This window comes from Pteropus alecto, unplaced genomic scaffold (genome assembly GCF_000325575.1).
Source record: "Pteropus alecto unplaced genomic scaffold, ASM32557v1 scaffold68, whole genome shotgun sequence".
NCBI classification, from domain to species: Eukaryota; Metazoa; Chordata; class Mammalia; order Chiroptera; family Pteropodidae; genus Pteropus; species Pteropus alecto.
The window spans coordinates 2,310,585-2,335,874 of NW_006441386.1; the positions used below are offsets into that span (position 1 = coordinate 2,310,585).

Sequence of the window (25,290 nt, forward strand, 5' to 3'; positions counted from 1 at the left end):
CAGTACATTTGAAAACAGAAATGTTACAAACAACATGCTCTGGTCACAATGCAATAAAATTAAAAATTATTAATATATTTTTAAAAAGCCATTGACCTGGAAATTAAAAAAAAAAAGCTATTAAACAAATCTTGAGTCAAGGGTAAATACAGACCAAAATTAAAGAACTTCTAAAAAATAATGATAATAAAAATATGAAAAAATCTTTTAAGCAATAAGAATATTCAAAGCCTTAAAAACTTTCAGCAATAAAAATACTTGAATTTCATTATCATCGCAGAAAGCTAAAAAAGAAAACAAAGTAAACCAAAAGGAAACAAGGAAGGCAATAACAAATAAAAAAGCAGAAATCAATGAGTTAGCAAATAGAAAAATACAAGATCTAATTAATAAATCAAAATTTTAGTTTTTAAAAAGTAACTAACAAATTAAGGCAACCTTTAGCTAATTTAATCAAGAAAAAAAAGAAAACATAAATATATAAAATGAAAAATCGAAGGGGAAACTAACCATTGAAACAAACTTTTTTAAAAAAGAGAGAGGCTAATTTGAAGATGCCTGTGTAAATAACTTTGAAAGCCTAGATAAAATGGACAATTTCCTAGGGAAAAGCAGTTTACCAAGCTTGACCTCATCAGAGGCAGAAACCTTTAGCAAACTTATTTTCCCAGGAGAAATAGAGAAAACGATTAAGGAATTACTGCATAAAAAATCATCAGGACCAGATGGTTTCACAGGTGAAGTCCAACAAACTTTCAAAAACCAGATAGTAATGCTCCATAAATTGAAAAGAATAAAAATTTTCTAATTCATTTCATGATGTATTGATACCTAAACCTCTTAAGGACAGTACAAAAAGAGAAAGAATGAATTACAAATACTGATGCACAAATTCTACATAAAATATTAGTGACTATCACATTAAGAAAAGAATGTGATATAATCTAGTGGAATTTATTCCATGGATATAAATTTGGTTTATTATTAGGAAATCCAATGATGTAATAGATAATGTTAACAGATATGAGAAAAAAAAATCAACGATTATCTGCATAGATACTGAAAATACTGAAAAGCCTTCAACAAATCTAATTCATCCCAATTAAAAAAAAAAAAAAACTCCAGAAAATAGGAATTGATGGATATTTTCTTAGCATGGTAAACAACAATACCATGTCATGAAGCCAGCTTCTCACTGAACAGGAAAACACTAGAGGCATTTCTAATAATGTCAGGAACTTGCTCTACTAATTCAACATTGTACTGAAGGGATCAGGAAATGTAATTGTCTACCAAGCAGACACCACCTTTAACCAAGTGATCAACATTAAGATCACCAGTAATGACACAAATAGATCCCATGTGCGTCCTCATAAGATGTACTGACATGAACAAATCACTTTCGTAGTATTCCCGAGCAATAGCATGGCCCGAATCTAATTCTGAGAAAGTAGATAAATCCGAATTGAGAGATGTTTTTCAAAATAACTGCACTATAGTCTTCAAAATGTCAATGTCTTTAAAGACAAAGAAATACTGAAGGACTGTTTCAAAACAAAATCATGACAATAAACGTAACACATGATCTAAGACTTTCTTTTTCTATTTATGCACATTATTGAGACAATTGCTGAAATCTGAATAAGGTCTGCAAATAGGTGATATTGTCATATTGTGCTGTGGTTGTGCAAGAGAATGTCATTGTTCTTAGGATACACACAGTGAAGTATTTGAAGGGAAAGGGGCATCATGTCTTCAATTTATTCTCATATGGAGAGATATAAATATTGTAAAATGTTAACATTTGAGGAATCTGGGTAAAAAGCATGTAGAATTTTTTGTACTATTCTTGCAAATTTTCTATAAGTTCGAAGTTGTGTTAAAATGAAAACTTTTAAATGAACTATAAAGATAGTAATAACAAACCCCCTTGATTCCCAAAGCTCTTAGGTACAACCCCACGACTTCACCCCTACACAATAAAATTTGTCAAAAATAATCAATTTGCTGTCTCCATTTCTTGCCTCCCATTCATTCCTTAACCACCCCCAAGCAGGGTTATATCCCCTTGTCAAGATCGTCAATGAACTTCTGTTGCCAATCTATTGTACACTTCTTCTGGCATCTCAGCACCACTCACGGCTAGTCACTCTTTCTATCCAGAAACACTCTCCTCTTCTGGAATCCATATAACTACATTCTTCTGAATTTCTTCCTTCTTCATTAGCTGTTCCTTCTCCACATTTTTTTGAATTCCTCTCCTCTTTCTATTCTCTAAATGTTGAAGTTATATAGCACTCAATCCTGGATCCTGCTTCATCTCCAGCTCTCCTTAGTGATTTCAGCTTCGATGGCTATCTCTATGCTGACACCTCCAAAGGTGTTATCTCCAACCCCAACCTCTCTCCTGAGCTCCAGATTCACAAGTCATTCAGTCACCTGTTTGATATCTCCAATTGTATAATTAAAAGTTAAATCAAACTTAACATGCCCAAAGTAGAATTCTTAAACACCTCCCCAAATATTTTTTTGTCTTCCCCCATAGTAAATGGCACTACCTTCCACCCGTACATTTCCATCTAAAACCCAGCACTCTCCCTTGATTACTTCCAACATAGACCTCTGTCACCTGTGCGCCATATCACTATGCTCAACCGAGTTGGGGAATCCTACGTGAGCTACCCTCCAAACTGAACTCCTTGATTCACTCTTGCTTTCTATAGCCCGTCTTCCAAAAGCATTCAGAATAACCTTTTAAAAACATAAACCAGATCATACTTCCTTATATCTACTCTTCAGTGGCTTCCATTACTATAAATATTAAGTTCCTTATAGCTAATAATAAAGTACCACAAACGGTGTGGCTTAAAACAACAGAAATAGCAGAAATGTATTCTCTCACAGTTCTGGGGGCTAGAAGTCTAAAAGCAACATGTCAACAGGGTCATGCTCTCAAGGCTGTAGGGAAGATGACTGCTGGCAGTCCTTGGTGTTCTTTGGCTTGTAGATGCATCACTCCACTCTGCCTTTGCCTTCCCATAGCTTTCTGTGTTTGTCTTTCTGTGTCTGTCTTTCTGTGTCTGTCTGTGTCTCTGTCTCTCCTCTTCTCATAAAGACACCAGTCATCTAGTATTTAGGGCCCACCCTAATATAGCATGGCATCGTAACTAATTTCATCTGAAAAGAGCCAATTTTCACATAAGGTCAACATCAGAGGTTCAAAATGACCTGAAGTGGTGGGGGCGGGGGGAGGTAGGTAACACCATTCAACCCAATATGCCACTTTCATTCCCACTGGAATAAATCCCAAATTCTTTATCATTGTCCACAGTTCTGCATGATCTGGTACTTACCTACCTTTCGATCCTCCTCAAACCATTTATCAATATCTCCTATCAGTTCCTAAATAAAGCCAAGCCCATTCCAAACTTAGGGCTTTTCTAAAAATTGTTCTTTCTGTCAGGAGAGTGGTTTCTGCCAGTAGCTTGAGCTGCTATGAGAGCCCACCCTTATCTCCTCTACTTCCTCAATGGACCTTCTCTAAAGTACACCCCCATTTCCAGTTACTCGACACATTAGCACCCTATTTATTTACTTCAAAGCACTTAACACTATCTATAATTATCTTGGATTTGCTTTTTTTTCCAGTTTATCATGTCTCCCATTATAATCTCAGCATCTAGCATAGTACCTAGTACATGGGAGCTGATCAATGAGAATTTACTGAGTGAATCAATAAATTCAAATGAGTAGAGAGACTGTACCATATACTAGTGGTATAGCTCCCATAGCACCTGCCAATGGCTATCTACATAGCCCTTGAAAATGTTCATTAAAATCAATTAATAAACTGTCAATTTTCTATAAGCTACAATTTATGTCTACACAAGAATTTTGATCAGACTTTACACCGTAAGACAAAAACAGCGGTTCTAATTCTGCTACCAGAGTTCCAAATATTTATTAAGAATTGTGGGCGGTGGCTCCATAGTGTAGTGGTTAGCACATCTGCTTTACACGCAGAAAGTCCTGGGTTTGAGCCCCAGGTGGAGCCACGAACAATACCCTGGGTGCGCCAGGCCCTGGGTGCATGCCAGGAGCAAGTGGGAGGAGACACCCCGCCTTCAGAGATCTAGTTCTTAAGGGGAAATGGCAACATCCATAGGTCAGGGGTGGAAGTTGGAGGGGGTGGGAATTGAAAGAGGGGGGAAAAAAGAATTATGTATCTAGCACAGCACAGTCCAAGACTCATCATATTTCTGATTATCAAATATTGCTTAAGCAGATCCACGTGCAAAGAGGGACTGTATTCATCATGATGAACATAAGCATTAGCTTATATAACTTCTTCGAGGTCATATTATGGATAGGACTGTGCTACTAAAAAATTTATTTGTGTCCATAAAACATTTGAGAGTTATAGAAAGCTCAATAATATTATCGAGGGTCAACTGTACAACAAGGTGCCGGCCATGGAGGCATACCGCATTACTACATTATCGTAATACGTACCATTAAAGGAATTTTCACAGAATAATAATTTGCAGCACATCTACTTGAAACAATTTTGTATTTATTTATTCAATTGAATTATTTATGTTATTCATAATGAAATGAAATTAGAACAGCATCGGTTCCATTACGTCTTCTTTTGCTTTCATTTGGTTTTCCTCATATGACTATTTTTATGTAAATGAGGTTATGATGACATTAAACATTTTCTACTGATTTTCCAAGAACAAATATGTTCTCTCCATATGCCACAGCTTTCTTTTTCCTGCATCCATCCTCAAAGCTCTTTTGGCTGATCAGAATTTCTTCTAAATTAACTCCAAGGACATTCCATCTATAATACTGATGAGCCTGTCTCCCTCTGCAGTGCACATATAGCACTCCCATTAATACCTGAATTTAGCCCATTTTACCCATTCCACCAGAAGCCTTATTTATCCCCCCAGCTCTTACAGCGCTGTAAATCTCACCTTGTTATAAAGCACTGTGGCACTTCCCTGCTCTACTCACAGAGCAAAAACAACGAAGAGCTCCACACATAAAAAAGGTGTTGTGATTGCAGGGATGTTTGCCTCTATTGATTATATTCAGGGCTGAGAAACAAATGTTTTCAGGAAAGTATTTCACATAACTACCCACTAGACAAATCAGAGTAGAATTCCACAGGCTGCCTACACTGGACTCATGTAGGCTAGCTTGAGCTTTCTTGTAAAGTGGGGGAGGGAGGGAAGGAGGGAGGGTTTGTGTGTGTGTGTGTGTGTGTGTGTGTGTGTGTGTTTTAAATCAGATGCACTACCAGAGTGAGGGGCAGAATAATCCCCTAGAAATATATAGGGGATTATAGAGTCTGGAGTCTGGAGTCTGGAGTCTCCAGTAACGGGCATTATATGAGGTGAACTACCCTACAATTCTCAAGTGCCTACACTCTTTACGTAAAGCAACAAAGGGCTACAGAAGCAAGAACAACCATTTCTGTAAATCTGAACAATGGTTTGATTTAAGATTCTAAGTCGAGAATCTCATTTCCCATAAATACATCTGCATTTGGGTAATGTGAATTTGGGGGAATATGAATTTGGGGTATGTGAATTTGGAACTCAGTGACCCTGGAAGTTGTAAACAGGCCACAGAGCAGACCATTTGCATAAATACGACAAGTTTCACACTGGTTTCTAGCCACTGATTTCAAGTTCCTCATGCAAGAAATTGAAATTTGTCCAGAAAGCTCTCTAGAACAGAAATGGAGGGAAATCTTTTCTGCAACCTCGCTGTAATGCATTTAGATGAGAATCCTTTCAGAATCCAATAAAAGTTTAAATTAATTTTGCCAGCTCATAAATTTTTGGGGCCAGGCTGGCATTGCCTCTAGCAAAAGTGTGAATCCTTTCTTAAAAATTAGCGAAGTCATTGACCCCTGAAATATCTATGATGTCTCTTACACTGCAAATAGCATCACGGCTTCATATTTATCTTTCTATTCTACATTTTTGTGTTTGAAACACCCCCAAAGACTTGTCAACAATTTCATAAGGTACAATAAAATTCTAAAAGGAAAATAATTCAAAATGAGGTTGATTTTTATTAATTTTCATTTCTTAAATGGAAAATGGGATGGGAAGGAACAGGTGGGGATGGAGGGAAGTGACACAAGGTAAACCAACAACAAAGGACCGGAACTTCTCCAAGCGTGGGAACCCCTGTTCTGTCCTGACCCTCATTTTCTCTCCCACCTGTCTCTATTCATGGACAATCTCAAAAGATGGTGAGACCCCAGGATGCTCAAATTTTAAAAATAAGAATCACTTGGGGGGCTTGGAAAATGTAGATTTACAGCCTCTGTTCTAGACTACCAACTCAGCAGCAGGGCCAAAGACGACATTCTTAACCAGCAGCCCTGGTGAGTCAAATGCAAAGTTCACACCTCCTAAAACATGATAGGCCTGCTGGTTCTCAACCTTGTGAAACATTTGGGTCACCTGGGGAACTTATTAAAAATAATTTAATACTGATGTTTGGGCCCCAATCCCAGAGATTCTGGTTTGCTTGCTCTTATTTTTAAGACTGGGCATCCTAACCTTAAAGCTCCCTAGGCAATTTCCATATGCAGTTGAGGCTGAGAAGCACTGGTAAAGGGAGACGAGATGCCTATACACAGTCATACGGGCCCTGCAGAGTCTACCTTTTTCACTTTTGTAACTTCTGATGCTTTATGCCCAAAGAACATTCCATTACTCAAAAAAAAATCATATTTATCCTAAGATTTATATCATTTCATAGCAGGCAGGAAATGATGATAAAAACTGAGCCATTAGTCTCTTGAATATAACAGTTGGGGATACTAAGACAGGAGCATCTGATTGAGGTAACAAAGGGATTTGTTTGTGCTGCCCAGACCCAAGAACAGCCTGCAGGATGAGGCAGCACTCCCCTCACCCTCTCCCCGCTGCCCCCATCCACGGTCAGCCTCTGGGGCCCAGTCAAGCTCTACATTGGAGCAACTTCACAGAAGGTTTCAAAAATGAAAACTTCACTGAGAACACAGGCATTCTGCAGACAAGACCACAACTGAAGAATGCCTGATGTTTCAAAACTCTCCACGTCCTTTTAGAGATTCTTAAAATATGGAATTAATTCATACAAAGTGGCCAAGACTTCAGACCAAGAACTCTGTTGGGCTCAGCAACCTACATTTTTAGCAAGTTTCAAAGACCTCACTTTGAGAAATACTCTAAAATATGCTTCTTAATATTCATCTCTTTTCATGAAAAAATTATTTTAATATGTGGGGGAAAATCATTTCAATTTGTGAAAAAGCAAGAACACACATTATATTATGTTTTGGTCTCACCACTATAGATGATGGCAAAGGAGAAGCAGGAAGCAGCTGATCCCATCTCGCCAGCTTCCACAAGTCTCCTGGGCCTCCAGGGCACCGAGACTGACCTTCCTTAGTGCAGAGGCTGTGGTGACTCCCAATGTCCAGCCTTCTAATTCTGCCTCAAAGAGCCTTAGGAAGCAAGCATGCCCTTCTCAGGCACTCACTCCAGCCTGATGTCTGTCTCAGGCCAGATCTCCTGAATATCTGTGCCAACTTGGGAACAAGGCATGCTAATTACCCTAGACCTGATTTTTCCATAGAAGAGTGAGACAAATACTTGTACCCCATTATTCAAGTAGATGCTTTCCAGAAGATTCTGTCATCACATGCAAGGTGTTTTAAGGATAGAGGTATGTATGGAATAGGATCTTTAAAAATAACTGCAGCCAATCTTTATCAATTTGATATCAATAATGAGAAAAGCTGAGTCTAATGCCTGATATATCAATCTATACGGTTCACATGTAACGACTGATTTACTCTCCAAGACAATTCTGTAAAGTAGTATCATTACATCACCATTTTACACATGGGAAAACCGAGGAAAAGAAAAGTTAAATGACTTGTCAAAGGTTGTCCAGCCAGTGAGAGGCAAAGCTGGGATCAGAACAGACAGATTTCCAAGTCCGAGACCTCTATGAAAAACTCATTAAGGTTTTTAAGTAATCCAAGCATGCTCTTCGGACCGAGGGAACCCTTAAAAGTAGATCCACATTCACCCACAAATACTTCAGGAATTATCACCCTCACATATTAAAAGGGATGGCAACCCCCACTTGCACACTTCCCATCACTCTGCTGCCCCATAGTTGGATGAGGCCCAGCTCTGACAAAAGAAGTCCCTCCTGGTTGTGCCTCTAGGTTAAATCAACTCAACAATAAGACATTTCCTAAACCTAATCATATTTTTAAAATACATTTTTCCTGAGTTTAAAAACAAATACTGTATCCCTTAAAGAGGGTTTCAACTATACTACACTACACACTAGAGACCTTAATGGGCAACCGTTAATCAAATTCAAAATACAGCCCCTGCAGTAGTGGAATTTTTGTTACAGGTAGAAGAGGCAAAAGGGACCAAGAGAAGTAAACCAGGGAAGTATACATGCACGGAGGCACACACACATACGCACAGTTCCTCAGAGAAACTGCCCTGTAGCTAAGACTCAGAATTTCTTCTTCTGATGTCAGCGGTGTGGAGTAGGAGGGTCCATCCCACAGTCATAGAAGGATATGCAGGGCAGTGCCCGAAGAGGCGCTTTGGTGTGGGAGAAAAGGGCACAAGCCTGGAAGACACACACATAGCTAGGTTTGAACCTGGGCTCCAGCATTGACTAGCTGTGTGACCTCGGGCAGGTTGCTCAACCTCTCCAAACCCGCTTTTCCTCATTTATAAACAGAGATGGTAACGGCTACTTCAGAGAGCGGTTAAATTTAAACGAGATCAATAAAACATGCAGCACAGTGACAAAAACATAAAAAGCAGTCAATAAAAGAGAATAATTATTGTAGTTAGTGATTCAGAGACACTCCTAAGCATGGACCTGTATATTATTTCAACCAACAAGTATTTATTGGATAGCTTATCTTCTGTGCCCACGTCTGTGAAAGAGGAAGTTTAACAAAGGATTCCTGACCTCCTTTAAGGCGCTTTTATTCTTTTTGAAACCTAACCTGTGAGCCACAGGGTATCTATCATCCAAGGAATGATTCGGGGGCACGGAGGAAGCCCACTCACAGTTTCAATAATCAGATATTTCCTTTCCACAGGGAGTGGGGGTGACGTGGGGGTCCTTGAGTTGGGTCTTGACCGATGAGTAGATTCATTCCACTAAATCATAACACCATAACTCTCATACTCACATGGCTCGCACGCGACACAGACTCAACCTAAACTACCCACTGCACCTGGATAATTCCCAAATCTCCATGGTCAGCACAGACACCACTCCTGACTTCCAGACCCAAACATGCAGCTGTCCACTGGACATGGCATGAGGATGGTCCACTAACATCTCATGCCATATGTGTCCGAACAGACTCTGTTGAAATGTAACAGGTTAGAACTGATGGCAATAAAGGAAAGAGGCAACTTTCTGAGAGAAGCAAAATGAATTCCAAAGAAACTTGACATCTGGATTTATAAGCAGGAGGCCAAAGGAGAAACTGAAGATAACAGTTGTAGAAACTGCCCATAAATTACCTACACAGTGTGGGAAGAGGAGGCAAGCCATAAAATGTATTCATGGACCTCAGCAGTGGCTTTATAAACATGGGCAGGTTTCTGTGCTGCTAGGTGTTCCCTCCCCGATATTATGAGGTAATTGGGCACACAGATCATTAATATGCCATATGGTATAGAACAGTATATCTTGGCAAGGGAAAGAAGTGGAGGTGCCTTGTCTGGCTTCTGGTATCACCAAATGTTACCTCCTCACTCACACATGCATAGCCAAGTAATGAAGAAAGCTGGACAAATTTGTTTCATGTGGTGACCTCAAGAATACCCATAACTATGGGGAACCCTTGGACAAGCAAAACTGTTATCTTCCCCACAAAACATGAACCTCTGCAGGAGTCTCTTACTGGTTAATGAAATCACTCTGTCTCCCAAGCTAGAAACTTATGATCGTACTCATTTCACCCATACCTAATTACTTGCCTCATCCTGCTGATTCTCAGAAAATTTTTCTTGAATCTAGCCATTCCACACTATCTCTTCTTAGTCCCTGGGTGGTTACAGAGAAATACCTGCCATGAACACCACATGATAATAATAAAACACTCACTGTATTATTAGAAATCTTTTTCTTCTCTCTATTGGGCAGTGCCTAGCACATAGTTGGTACTCAACAAATGCTGAGTGGATGGAGACGAGACTTTCAATTAGCCATCCTGACACCAGCCTCCAACTCCTCTAACCCGCCCTCCACATTTCTCCCATAATTAGTCATGATTTTTTTTAAAAAACAGATCATAACCATAATACCATTTTGCCTCAAGTCGAAGGACTGACATCCACTGAAACGAAGCCCCCCGCCCCCAGGCTGGCACACAAGGTGCTGTGCATAGCTCCAAAACCTCTTCTTCCACAATTTACTCTGGAACTCTACACTTCAGCCAAAGATTTTGTGCTGTTCTCTAAAATCCAAGAACTTTTCCAGTCCTCCTGCACAGGCTGTTCTTTCTCTCAAATTCCCTGCATTCTCTTTACAGGAAAAATTCCTGCTCACCGTTAAGACAGAGTTCACCTCCGTGCTGCCCTCTGGCTCTCCCAGGATAGCTCATTCCTCATCTTAGTTTATAAGGCCCTCTGAGAGCAACCCAAAGGACTGTGTACAGTCACCTGCCACCCGCCCCACCTCTGATTTCCTAAGAAGCCGAGATGTACCTTGTTCTTCACCATGCTGCCAGCACAGTGCCTGGAGGATTGGAGACTTCGGTCAAAAACCATTCAAAATATTTTTTTTAAAACAAGGAAAAAGAAAGACAAAGAATTATAGACCAAAAGAATAACACAGATCCTGGGAAATAAGCCCACTTACATATATGAAAAGCATAAAATGTATTACATTTAGCACTTCCAAATAAGAGAAAGAGTTATTTATAAAAATATTTTTGAAAAATCTGCTTTGAAAAGAAATGAACAAACATTTTAAACAAAAGATACATGCTTTGTACCATATTTCAAAATAAATTCTAGATGGATGGAGAAGTGATATATAAGAGCCATGGAAAAGCAACACGAACCATAATAGAATATTTATAAATATTCTGAGGGATGATATGTTTCTCAGCTTTAAAGCAGTGAAGAAATGAAAATGGAAAGATTGACAGCTTGGGGTTCATACAAATTTAAAATATCTGTCCAGTGGAAGGAAAAAAAATCACAGAATTAAAGTAAAATAAAAAAAACAAAACAGCATTTTGGAATCCATCTGCATAAAATATACCTAAAAATTCATTTATATTTATAATAGAAACAGTTTTCTCAGGAGTACTATAATAAAACAAGAAGAATTAAAGCAACATGAGGTTTTATATAAAGTTACAATGAAATTAGCCAATTTAAATCTTCTAAATTTGGGAGAGATTTTTGGAACCTTCACACGAAGGATCTTGCCCACTGGGGGATTATTTCTCCTGAGCTTGGACTGCACAAGAAGGAGGAAGGTGCTCTGGCCCCAGATAGCATCCTCCCTTCATATCCACAGAGCTCATGTGTCAAAGAAGCAGCTTCGACAGCCAAGACACCTACCACCCTGTGATGGCAAGGATTAATTTGAAATTAACAAAGGTTAATCTGGTAACTTCTGCTGTGGGGCCCAGAATTCACAGTGGTGCCCCTGGTTACGATGTATGGTCTGTTGGCATGCTCTCGGATGTATCTCTAATTTCGCCTTCGAATTCCTCCTCCACAGAACTGCCAGAATAATCTAAAAAGGTGAATGTGGCCATGACACTCAACCTAGTTCTCCATCTCTTTCTTCTACCATATTTTCACCCTTATGCTTATTTTTATATTAATTTACATGTTTTGCTTATTTAAATTTTTGTTTTATTAAAACAAAACATATAGTCTCATCCCATTTCTGTAATCACCATGTTTCTAAATAACAATGGCTATGCACTATTTCTTGATGTTTAAATTTTACACATTTTCAGTTGATTTTGTTTCTAAAGATGAAGATTTAATTTTCTTATACTACCCACCTCACACATACATTTTGCCTCTTTCCTCTTCCAATATAATTATACCATAATTTGTAACTAAATTAATATCCATTATTTACATTTGTATGACTATATTGTTCACAGCTGAGCCACAGAGTGGATGGAATTGAAATTTTTTTCTTGAGGGAATTTTTTCTGTAGCTATTAATTGCTTTGCTTTTTTACAAGCTTTTAAAAATAAATTTCTGTTCCTAAGACTAATTCAGCCCCAAACTTTCTAAAAGAATGTTATAAAAAATCTTGCAAAGGAAACAAAAGAAAAAAACAAGTGAGACTTCATCAAACTAAAAAACTCTACATAGCAAAGGAAACCATCAATAAAGTGAAAAGGCAGCCTACTAAATGGGAGAAACTATCTGCAAATCATATATCTGATAACGGGTTAATTTTCAATTTATATAAAAACTCACACAACTCAAGAGCAAAAAAATATCCAATTTAAAAAATTCAGAGGATCTGAATAGACATTTTTCCAAAGAAGACACACAGATGACTCACAGTTATATGGAAAGATGCTCAACATCATTAATCATCAGGAAAATGTAAATCAAAATCATGAGCTATCAGCTCATACTTGTTAGAATGGCTATTAACAGGCAAGAAATAAGTGTTGGCAAGGGTGTGGAGAAAAGGGGATCCCGTGCATTGTTGGTGAGAATGTGAACTGGTACAGCTACTATGGAGAACAGTATGGAGGAGGCTCAAAAAATCAAAAATAGAACTACCGTATGACCCAGCAATTCTACTTCTGGGTATTTATTGAAAACACTACTTCAAAAAGAAACATGCATCCCCATATTCATTGCAGCATTATTTACAACAGCCAAGATGAAAACCAAAGTGTCCAGTGATAGATGAATAAATAAGAAAATGTGCCCTGTGTGTAGGTATATATGTATACATACACATATCTATACACAATGGAATACTATTCAGCTATAAAAAAGAATGAATATTTGCCATTTGTGACAACATGGATGGACCTTGAGGACATTATGCTAAGTGCTATAAGTCAGACAAAGACAAATACTGTATGATCTCACTTATGAGGAATCTAAATATAACAACAACCAAGCTCACAGCTACAGAGAAATAGATTGGTAGTTGCCAAAAGTATGGAGTGGGGATGGGAGAAATGGGTGAAAAGTCAAAAGATACAAATCTCCAGTTATAAAATAAGTAAGTTATGGGGATGTAATGTATATCATTATGGTGACTATAGTTGATAATATTGTATTGCATATTTGAAAGTTGCTAAGGGAGTAGATCTTAAAGTTCTCCTTACAAGGATAAAAATTTTGTAACTATGTATGGTGACGGATGTTAACTAGACATATTGTGGTGGTTAGTTAACAATGTAGACAAATATCGAATCATTACATCGTACACCTGAAACTAATATAGTGTTGTATGTCAATTATACCCCAATAAAAATAATAATTTAGAAAATCTTAATGCCATCGAAAACACTAAGTAATCAGATAATTCTATCTCTTGACCCCCTGTGGATACATACCTCTTACAGTCCTCCATCTCCTGTTCCAATGTGGAATGGTTGATCTCTTTGCCTGCTACACAGCTATCACTCTGGAATGTTACCCTGGAACAGCCCTTCATCATCTTTCTGGGATCTGCTTTTAATATTCTCCTGTTTGAATCCTCTGTTTCCTCAATGCTATTATTATTATTCTCTTTCTCACTTTACTCCCTTGTTTTACTGAAGCATATCCTTGAGTAGCTTCCTGAAAACAGATGCAGGGAAGGTAAAACTGTTGAGACCCTACATGAATGTAATGCACTTACTTTGTGCTTACTCTTAACACAAACAATTCTATGGCTGACTACAGAATTCTAAATTGAAAATAATTTTTTCAACTTGTCCTCTAGTTTCTAACATTGTTACTGAGAAATCCAACATCAACTGTATTTGAGCCACATTTTCTCCCTGAAAGCTTTTTTTTCACCCATGCTATTCTGAAATTTACATTTCTTGATTTGGGTTTAATTCTTTTTCTTTTTATTCATCATGTGGGCACTGGGTAAGACCTTCTAATCCAAAAGCTCATGTCCTACAATTCTGGGAAATGTTCTTATATCATTTGTTTGATGATTTTCTTCTTTGTTTTCTCTGTTCTCTTTCTGATATTTGTATTAGTTGATATTGAATCTGCTGAACTAATCTAATTCTTTTAAAATATTTTTTCTCTATTTTTTTATTTCTTTTTTCTATCTTTTAGAAGAGTTCCTCAATGCTATCTTTCAACCTTTTATTGAATTATTTATTTCTATATTATTTTTAATTTCCAAGATTCATTTTTTTATTCCCTGCTTACTTTAAGATAGCACTTGCCTTTTGTTTTTTGAACAAAGTAAAGTATTTCATGTCGCTATGCCATTAATTATAGTTTTAAAGTTTGTAGTCTCCCTTTCTTCCAAATATGGTCCATCAAAATTAAGCTCAGGCATCATCTCAAGCAGATCCTCCCTGCACATGCTGTGTATATCTCTGGTCTGACACACACACCGTATAGAACACACTGTGCTAAACTGATCTGCCTGCATGTCTGTCTCCCTCTCTATACAAGAAACAAGTAGGCAAGGACTGAGTCTTACCTATTGTTTGTTTTAATACCTGTTCAACAGACCCACTTCCAGTAAGCTCCATGTTGGAAGCATTTTCTTTCTCATAGGAGTAAAAAAAATATGGCTCTGTTTATTTGCCAACGTCCAAATAAAAAAAGGCTAATCAGAGCGTACCAGGAAATGTAAACAGCCAGATGTTTTTGAGAGCAAAAGTCCAGGAACACAAAATAGCTTCCAATAGGGGTGATGTATGTTTTCCTAGTGATTCAAAATGAATATATGCTTATTAGGCAGGGAGAGTGATTTAAGAGTTTCCTCGGCAAATCCTGCAATTTTAAATCCATTTAAGGTAATTTTCTTTATCTCGAATCTATTTTTCTCAGTAACCAGGATACTTAACTGATTTGTACAAAATCCATTTGAAAAAGAAATAATCTGCTCTAAACAAGGACACACTCTAAATAGAAAAAGAGAAACACTACAAATATAACAGAAAACGAAAAATTCGAGAGACCAAGGCAGACACCTGCCTAGAAAATAGATTTTCCTCCAGCATCTTCATTCTATGACCAATCTCTTTTCTCTATTTCACGAGGAGAAAACAAATAATTCTTAAATCTGAGCACACAGAACAAAGTCCTTTCATAACGATCAAGATGCAAACAAACTGTTTAAAAGGTAAGAATCTCAGACAAAACAGAATAAGTACAAAAAATCATGGGATGTACTTCCTCACTTATAGGTTTGGCAAAGCATTTTTTTAAATGCTAGCACCCAGTTTTGGAAGAGTCAAGTAAAATTCTGGTAGGAGTAGAGAGCGCTGTAAACTTTCTGGAGGAAAATATCACAGTATGTGTCTAGAGCCTCAAAAAATAATCCTATAATGTAATCTAAGAATTATACTTTTAGAAGTATGGGTTAAGAAAACAAATTTCAAATCAATACACATAAAGACCTGAATGAGAAGATATTCATCAGTGTTATTTATAATAATAAAAAATCAAAAATAACTAAATTTTTAACAATGGAAATAATGTTGAAACTAATTACATCAGAAAATGCTCATGAAATAATTTTAAATGGAAAAAGAAAACAATATATCATATGCTCGTAATTTGTTGAGAAAATAGACTCAACGACAATATACTAAAATTTTACCAGTTGCTGTCTCTAAGTAATGAGTTCATGATGAATTCTGGTTTTTATTTAAAATTTTTTTGTATTGCAGACCTTTCTTGTTTCTGGATTACTTTTATAAAAAGTTACATGTTTTATTTAGGTAATATTTCATAATCAACAGTACTCAGTTTACTGGCTGTGGAGGAGAATGAGATAAAAGCTCTCTCACTAGTTACAAATAATATGAGAAAATGTCACAGACTTGCATCTACACCCATCCAAACGATCAAGCAAGCGCCTCTGAATGAATGAATTAGAACTTACTTGGTGGGACGATAATCCGGAATGGAACGATCCAGTGAGATTTTTTCACTGAGGTAGGAATTGTAGCCATACTTCTCGTGGGGTCCCTTGGCTTTTTCTTCTTCAGTGGGGGATAGGGTAGCAGGAAGGCCCCCTTTGCCCCGCCCACCATAACCTTCAATGAGCCCAAGGGATTTGGATAAGCCTAGAAAAAGGAGGGGAAAAAATTATTTGAAAACCATCATACCAGGATATGTCATTTAAGCTCATATGTAGCTTCAGTGGAAATGTTAACATTACCTGTCATGGAAAAAGTTATCAATTTATCGATGTTGGGAATATGCCCTGAACATATTTATATTGAGAGGAAGAGCAAGGCAACTGTGAGTTGTGGGATTAGGTGCTGTTACCAATAAGGAAACTCTCCTTTTGGGAACTGGTATCGACTGGGTCTATAAAAGAAAGAGCCTAAGCTGTGAGAAACGGGGATCAAGAACAGAAAATGGGACAGAATTAGGGCTATTATTCATGCCTGTTTTCCTCTCTCCATGGGGCAATTACAAGGCTAGATACACCAGCAGCTACTGGGTACAACGCAGGAAAGTGCCAAACTGCAGGCATTTTTACTTCATTTGAACAGAGAATGATATACAGATTGATTTTATCATGATTTTAAAGTGTGTAACAGCCTGACACAGTTCTTTACCTCACAGTTTTATTTAAATTTCTTCTAAATGGCAAAGGAAATACAAAATGTTTGAGAATAAATCGCAGAGAAAAAAACCCCATAAGGGTGATGATTGTGCCAAATAGAGTAGGAGGCCTCTGTAATGAGCCTCACTGAGCAACTACAAGTTCCCAGGATGGTGGCAGCTTTATAACTATTGTTCCATTAAACGATAACCAGCTTGATGAGAAATTTTTAAATCCTAGAGTTATGGGAGGTTTTACTACCCAGCTAGAAAACTTGTAGTTAAGGGCTCTCATCTCCTTTTGCCATTGCACATGATCAAGCCACTCAACACACATTCAGGCATGACAGCATGAGTACGCGCACGCACACACAGGACTTCATCCACGAAGTCTCACTGCTGCCACTGGCAAGAAGAACATGGACCAGGGCTGTAAACAGCTTCCTCAGCTTTCACTGTGGGCAGCACAGAGCCTAGGAGGATCTGAACTGCCCAGGAAGGCATTCCCAGGCAAGTCAAAGGCCCACAGGTCTGCTCTGATCACAGGATGGTCTTCTATTACAATGGCAAGACATGTATTTGTTCCCTTTCCTGCTTCCCTAAAAACAGAAATTTATTTTCTGTGATATCAAGATCAGCAAAGGTTGAGCAAGCATCTTAGAGTCGGTCTCGGGTGAACATCATTTTTCTGCCTGATAATCATTTCCACTGTCCACTGTGGATGTGGACAGAGATGTCAGGAACTCTGACATCTTTTGCCTGCCACCATCCTGGCAGAGGCACCGTCAACTGAGAATCAGATTACTTCCTACCCGCTTCCTGGTCATTAATCTCTCACTCCACATCAATGTGCAACTAACATTCTAATACAAACACCTTCACTGTGCTCCAATCTACAAGAACGCTTCTCATGTTGAGCACAAACACCTGTGCTGGGTTTTAAACCCATTCGTGATAGAACATTGCTGAGGGAATGTAGTACAGCCACTTTGGAGAATTGCTCAGCAGCTCTTCAAGATGCTATGTTAGCCATCCTATAACCCAGCAGGTTTGTTCCTAGGTATGTATGCAAGAGAAATGAAAAGCTATGCCGACACAAATGTTCATAGGAGCAGAATTCATGTTAGCTAAATGTCCACTAACTAATGAATGGACAAACAAAATGTGGTATATTATTTAGCAATAAAAAAGAATGAAGTGCCTATATATACTGCAACCTTATAAGATGAACCTTAAAAACATTATGTGAAAAAAACAAAACCAGTCAGCAAAGACCACATACTGTATGACTCTATTTATATGAAATGTACAGAATATGCAAATCTCTAGAGACACAATGTAGGTTAGTATCTGCTTAAGGCTGAGAGGATTTGGGAGGGAAATGTGAGGTGCCTACTAACATGTATGGGGTACCTTTTGGGATAATGGAAATGTTCTGGAGTTAGATAGTGGTGATGGTTGCCCAACTTTGTGAATATACTAAACATCACTAAATGGAACACTTTAAGTGGATGAATGATATGGTATTGTGAAAAATATCTCAATAAAACTATTTTTAAAAACCCATTTGTGCTAGAAAATTCTGTTTCCTGCAAGATGGAAGGCTAAAACAACATGAAGACTTTCCAATGAAGCACATAGAAATGTGAATAAAAATTCTTTAACATATTTTAAATACATAGATGAACTTGCGAGAAAGAAAAGGAAACTCTCATAGGGAAGTTAAAATTAGAGTTGAGGCTGTATCTTGCTGGGATGGGTGAAGGATGAATTGCTCAAAGGCTGGAGTGTTAGCGCTCAAACATGTACAAGATATGAGATCTTTTTTATGCCTTAAATGTTTCATAATTTTTAATTATGAAGGCATGAGGTCCCTTTGTCTACCCAAAACCTGATTTTGAACCCTATTTGGATATAGGATCTTTGCTTATGTAATCAAATTAAGATTATTGGTGTCTTTATAAGAAGACCATAAACTTGAACATAGAAATAGAGACAGATACGCAGAAGGAAGAAGGCCATTTGACAATAGAGGCAGATATTGGAGAAGATAGCTGCAAGCCAAGGAGTCCCAAGGTCGGCCAGCAATCCTAGAAGCTAGAAAGTAGCAAGGAAGGATTCTTCCCAAGAGCCTCCGGCAAGACTACAGCCTGGCCAACACCTTGATTTTGGATTTCTAGCCTCCATTAACTGTGAGACAATACATTTCTGTTGTTTTAAACCACCATGATTGTGGGAAATCGTTACAGAAACTACGTGAAACTAATAAAACTATTATCAAAAATAAATAAATAAAATAGAGTAGAAAGGGATACAAAAACATATATACTACACAAATAATAACCAAAAGAAAGCTGAGGTGACTCTAGTAATACCAGATAAAACAGAATTTAAGGCAAACAGCCTTATGGGATAAATAAAGTCATTACATAATCATAAAGTAACAATCCACCAGGAAGCTATGAACAATTATAAACTACCATACACCTGGTAACACAGCTTAAAATTACATATGGCAGAAACTAACCACATTACAAGGAAAAATCAACACATGAACGATCATAGTGGGAAATATTAATAATACATCTATCAGTACTTAACAGATCAGAAGAACAAAAATTTAGCAAAAATGCAGAACTTCACAACAAAATTAGCAAGCTTGATCTAATGAACCCTACATCTGACTATCTAATAAGTACATGTTCTCTACAAGGACAAATGAAACATTCAAACCACTGACAGATAAAAACAAGTCTCAACCTATCTTACAGATCATCTCTGAACATAAAGTAGTAAAAATAAAAAATGAAACCAATAATAAAAATACCACAAGGAGCCCATATATTTGGGCAATTTAAAAAAGCTTCTAAAACAATAATGAGTAAAATAATTAATCATAGTGCCATCAGAAGATATATGAAACTAATAAAACGTTTAAGATAGTGCTAAAACAATACTTGGAAAAACCTATATCAATGTATATATTGGTGGGGGTGGGGGAGAGAAAAGACTGTTAATGAGGTAAGAATCTAACCCAAGGAGTTAGAAAAAAACAAGAGGAAACCCAAAGAAGGCAGTAATAAACAAAAGAACAAAAATTAATGACATATACACACATACAAAAGAAAGACAGCAAAGAAGGAGGGAGTAGGAGCGGGTGAGAGAAAGAGAGAGAGAGAGAGAGAGAGAGAGAGAGAGAGAGAAAGCACGTGCTCCTTGTTCCTTTCAGGGAGGATCTACATATTTTTCACAGTAGACACGATGCCTAGGGCCCCAGTATTTTGAGGGACCCAGGAAAATGTTTACATGTCTTTTAAAATCATAATGATGTGATCACAAAATATAATTTTTAATATTTTTTATGGAGGAAGAAATCCATGAAGGCCAAAGTACCCAGGGCCTACAAAAGTCAAGCAGCTTTGGTTCCCTTGAGGTTTGAATTTTATCTATACATGACAAGGTGCCTGAAGCAATAAAGATGTGAGGAAGGATTTATAAATTTTACCTAGAAGGTGCATAGTACAAGGACAGACCCCAGGAATGAACAGTAGTGACTGTTTATTGAATGTCTACTGTGTGCTGGGCACCTGCTAAGCACTTTATAGATACTCTATCATTGTTTCATCTGATCTGACAGCCTCGTGAGGAAGGTATTATAACAAGGACAGAGTCTGAGAAGGTAGTAACTTTGGTAAGGTTCCATGGCTGGCAAAGGAAGATAGACCTGAGTGCTGGATAGAGTTAGAGATATAAATGAGGATAAAACCTGGGCTCTGTGACAAGTAAGGAGACCAGTTCCAGGGCTCTTACAGTAGCACTGACAAGGGATGGTAGGGGGTCCATTTTAAGGCAGTGGTGGAGGGGAGAGCTGAGAAATATTTCAGATATACCAGCACAAGGCAGGAGACAGGTGAGAGAAAGGAAGAAGCGAGTGAGCATGGGGTTTCCAGTGTGAGGACTGAGTGATGACATCACTCACAAAGATTGGACATGCAGAAGAAAGTTTGAGAGGATGAGTTCTATTCTCCACATGTAGTATACAGGGCCTCCATGTGACATTCAGATTGGATAAGATGTTTAGTGGAGGGCTGAAACACATGAGAATGGAAGTTCAGATGGCTGAGGAGGCCTGAGATAGGAACCAGGCAGCCATCAGCATGGTGGGGGTCGTAGCCATGATAGAGGTTGGGGGTATGTTGAGCAGCAAGGAGAAAGTCAGACAATGCTCAGAAGTATTCTCTGAAGATACTCCTCTTGTACACTTCCACCATATCTAGAGTAGAAATCGCATACTTCAAAGCTTATTTCTTCTCTGCTCTGTATGCGTGTTCTCTCATCAAAGCTACACTTGAAGCTCAAGACTTCAAACAACTGAGACTTAAAGGATTACAGAAACATCTCAATATGAACCAAATGGTTAAGCTTCCTGCTTGTCTTCATAAATCCATTTGACCACTCTCTCTCTCTACCCATTGATAATTATTGTTTAGGTGTTCACTTTTTTCAATGCTTTTATATCCATTTTTCTATTAGACAGGGAGGGTAGATATGAGCATAATCACTTTAGAGATGAAGAAATGGAGGCTCAAAAGGAGTAATTATTTGATCATGCAAAAATGATGAAGACAGAATAAGACGTCCCTCCTAATCCTCACACACATGCACGAAAGCTCTTTTCGGGAAATTCTTTAGGAAAGAGGAACCCAGCATTGAAAAAATAATGGATAATGGTAAATAAATGCTAGTAAGTGCAAAAATATATAAATATATATATATGTGTATATATATACATATATACACACACACACACACACACACACACATATATATATATGTAGCGATGAAAATGAATGGCTTGCAGATAAATAAATATCATAGACTCAATGTAAAGCAAAAAGCATCAATAATGCATATAATTCTACTTATACAAAGTTTCAAAAACTAATCAAAATATAGTTTAAAGATATAAACTTACGTAGTGAAATTATAAAGAGCCATAAAAAAGAGAGATCACTGACTGGGTTTTTCTTCTTGTTTTGTGTACTTCTGTTCATTCACCCTGGGTTTCTCTTTTCCTTCCCCAGTACTTACTGCCTTTTCTCATAAGCCACAAACTCAGCCTTCTATGGTTTTCCTGCCAGCATGGAGTCCAAGATTCAAGGAGGGAAACTACCAGAATGGGGAAGAATTGGCCTTGGACTTAACTCAGAGGCTTCAGTGGAAAGCATCTGATGTCTCCTCTTCTTTCATCTGTGTGGTTTGGTTGGTACATTTTTTTCTTCCCTTGATGATATAGCATTTCTTTAGTCTAGTCTAAAGAGATAGCTTCCAATCTTAAGTCATTAAATACCACCTTGGAGCTAAAATGTATCTCAGCTGTACTTGCCCAGCACACTCCCATGGGCAGCCTTTGCAATGCAGGAAAAGGGGCCAGGGAGAGAATTTATTATAAAATGGCATAGGAATTCAGACTAGGAATGCATACTAATCCTACCAAGGACACACAGGGAATGATGGTTCCCAGTGAGATTTTTTCTCCTTCCTATGGCATTATTTCTTCCATTATGAAAGACATTCACTTAGCAGCCTCAAAAAGATCATTCCTCACAGGGTGATGTGACAACTGTGAATTATATGTTTTGTGATCCATGTGCTCCCATTTTCCCCCCAATTTAATCTGCCAGAAAGGTTCAACAAAGCAGCAAAAATTTTCACTGGCATGTTAATGTGCTTACTTAGCAGGTGTCAGAAACTGTTGGCAAAAATAAATAAGAGTTCAAGTTCACTGACAAGGTTCAAGTTGGCCTTCACTTTACTGGGAAAAGTTGTTGCTGGAGCAAGTTGGGATGACTTACTGAACCAGGGAGCCTTGTTTTCTGAAAGCACCTTTTGCTCTTGGGCCATGAGCAGTTGCAGCTAATGCAGGCCGATATGAAATGGTAGGCATGGAAGTCGCAATTTGCAAAGGGAAGAAGAAGCAGAGAAAGAAAGGGAAGAAAATGGGGTGGCTGACTGGCACCAGGTCTGAGAGGACTCACAATTCTCTTCTTCTCCATCAGGCACTGCCTGCCTTCTGAGTTATTTTAACTGAAGACTGCAGAGCCAAGTAGTGTTATTAGACAAGAAGTTGAGGCTAAAGAGGAAGAATAAATTGAGGTCTAAAATCCTACGGCACCTATACTGCATATTCTTCATGTTACTCTCCAGACCCACTCTCCACTCTTGCCCTTTGCTGCATGCTCCAGGAGACAGACCTGTATAGACAGAATCAAGAATTCAAGAAAGCACCTTGAGAAGAATGAAGGCTAGAAAGAGAGGATGGTTGGGATATCTATCCCCCCAGCTCCCCCAAAACTGGGCAGCATTTGGTAGAGGCTGCATTCTTCTATGCCCCAGTTGCAATCATGCAAACCTCTCTCATAGTTAGTCTAGAGTCACAACTAACACGGTGTTCTGTCAAACACTCCTCCTCTGGTCCCTTCAGCCCTTGGCGTAGCAAATACTTCCTCCTCTGTTGCCAGCCCTTGAGTAATTCACCATCCCTTGTCAGTTCTTGTTGATTTCCCCTAAGTCTGCCCAGACATTTGTAAATATTTTGTTAAATCTCCTCAACCACTCCTTCATAGTGTGCCATCTGTTTCCTGCTGGGATCCTAACAGATGCAGCATTTTACCTAACCCCATGGGAAGACTTCTAGATATTCTCCTTAAGGGCAGGAAATGTGGTCACTCCAGTGCCTGACATGGAGAAAGGTCTTAAAAAGTGTTGAGTTTACGGATGAATAGAGATAACATCTGGAGATGGAACTTGGGGCCATTTACTATAAGGTGATGTTGAGAACAAAAATTAAATACCCATCAGAAAAAACCATCTACTATGAGAAAAGAGGTTAAGACTATATATTATAGTATATTTATATTCATAAAGAAGAAAAGAGTCTGCATGATGAACATCACAAAGGAATCAAGCCTGGAAAAGACCATTTGGTTTGGCAGTGAAAAAGGCCCTGGTGACCCTGGAGAGGGCGTGTCAGCAAAGTGAGTGCTTCCAGGGTGGTAAAAAAGGCAGATGCCTGGGCTGGGGCACGCAGAAGATCCTCTGCAATAGTTTCGTATCACGACCATAACCAACTAGAATATAGAACGTAAAAAAGAAAATCTGCTTATAAAAGTAACAGATATTGCAGTAAACCTAGAAATAACTTTAACCAATAGGAAGAAAATTATAAAACTTTACTAAATAGAATGAGACATATATAAATTGGTAGAGGGAGACATAATTTTGAATTAGAAGGTGAAATATTATGAAAATACTATTTTTCTTTTTTAATGTACAGCAAGTCCTCATTTAACATCATCGATAAGTTATGGAACTTTAAGTGAAATGACACTTAACGGAAGCAATTTTACCGCAAGCTAATTGATATAAGCAAGAGTTAAGTTTCCATGGAACCTCATTAATAATGAAATGACATTGAACAAAACGATGTTATTCATGGGCCTGCTGTATAAGTTTAATGTAATTTCTAATGGGATTTTTTTTCTGGAATGTAACAAAATGTTCTAAAATTAACCCAGGAGAACACAAAAGTGATAAAACTTAGACATTTTTATAAAAGAAGAAAAATGAGGGCTATCTGATATTAAGTTAGGACATAAAGCAACAATAATTAAAGTGGCATAGTGACCGAGGGGATTCTACATATATGCTGGGGGGTGAGGCTCTAAATTTTTTTTCTCAAAAAGTCATCCAATTTTCCAAATTTTCTGTAACAAAAGAAATCCCTCTACTGTTGAAATTTTAGAAATTCCCTTCTAGTGCAGTCGAATCAACACTTAATCTCTGCAAGACATTCATGTAGACGATGGAGCAGCTTCACCTGTGTCACATAGGGCCTGGGAATCCAGAGGTGCATATGCCTGATACCCCTCAGCAAAAGTAAACCACTCCACTCACTCCTGTCTCTGCTTGGACCCAAGCTATGAAGGTTCAATAGTAGCAGCAAAAATAAAGAGCCAAGGTTCTAAATCAACTCCGAGCTGCCTTCCCACCTCCCTTCATACAACTAAGGACATAATTTTCTCCAGGGGCACAGCTTAAACCTATGAGTTTACAGGGAGCTGGCATTATTCTTTCAGAAATAAAGATAGTACTCACAAAAAGACACAAAATCCAGAATAGATGGAGACTGCAGCAAAATGCAGTATGGTGCCTTGTCATCTCAGGGATGACACAGCCACAGCCCAGCATGGGGAAAACCACACACACACACACACACACACGCACAATGCACACATGCACGCACACACCTGCCCACACACACATGCACACACACATATGCATCCAACATGTCACACAGCCTGTCTTCATTTGGACGAACGTGTATCAGGTGGTCTCTGCTGAGAGGCCTGACTCTTCCTGAAGGTCATAGAGCCCCAGGGAGAGCCCATGATGCTAAAACATTTGGAA

General features: G+C 38.1%; 1 protein-coding gene across 1 annotated transcript in view; it reads right to left on the reverse strand.

Annotated features, from left to right (window-relative positions):
* Positions 1-25,290, reverse strand: part of GALNT17 (polypeptide N-acetylgalactosaminyltransferase 17) — a 409,742-nt gene that overhangs the window by 254,315 nt on the left and 130,137 nt on the right. Inside the window, exon 2 of the mRNA XM_006918523.1 lies at positions 16,151-16,334. Coding sequence (XP_006918585.1) covers positions 16,151-16,334 — 184 coding nt within the window. The remainder of the gene's footprint in view (positions 1-16,150; positions 16,335-25,290) is intronic.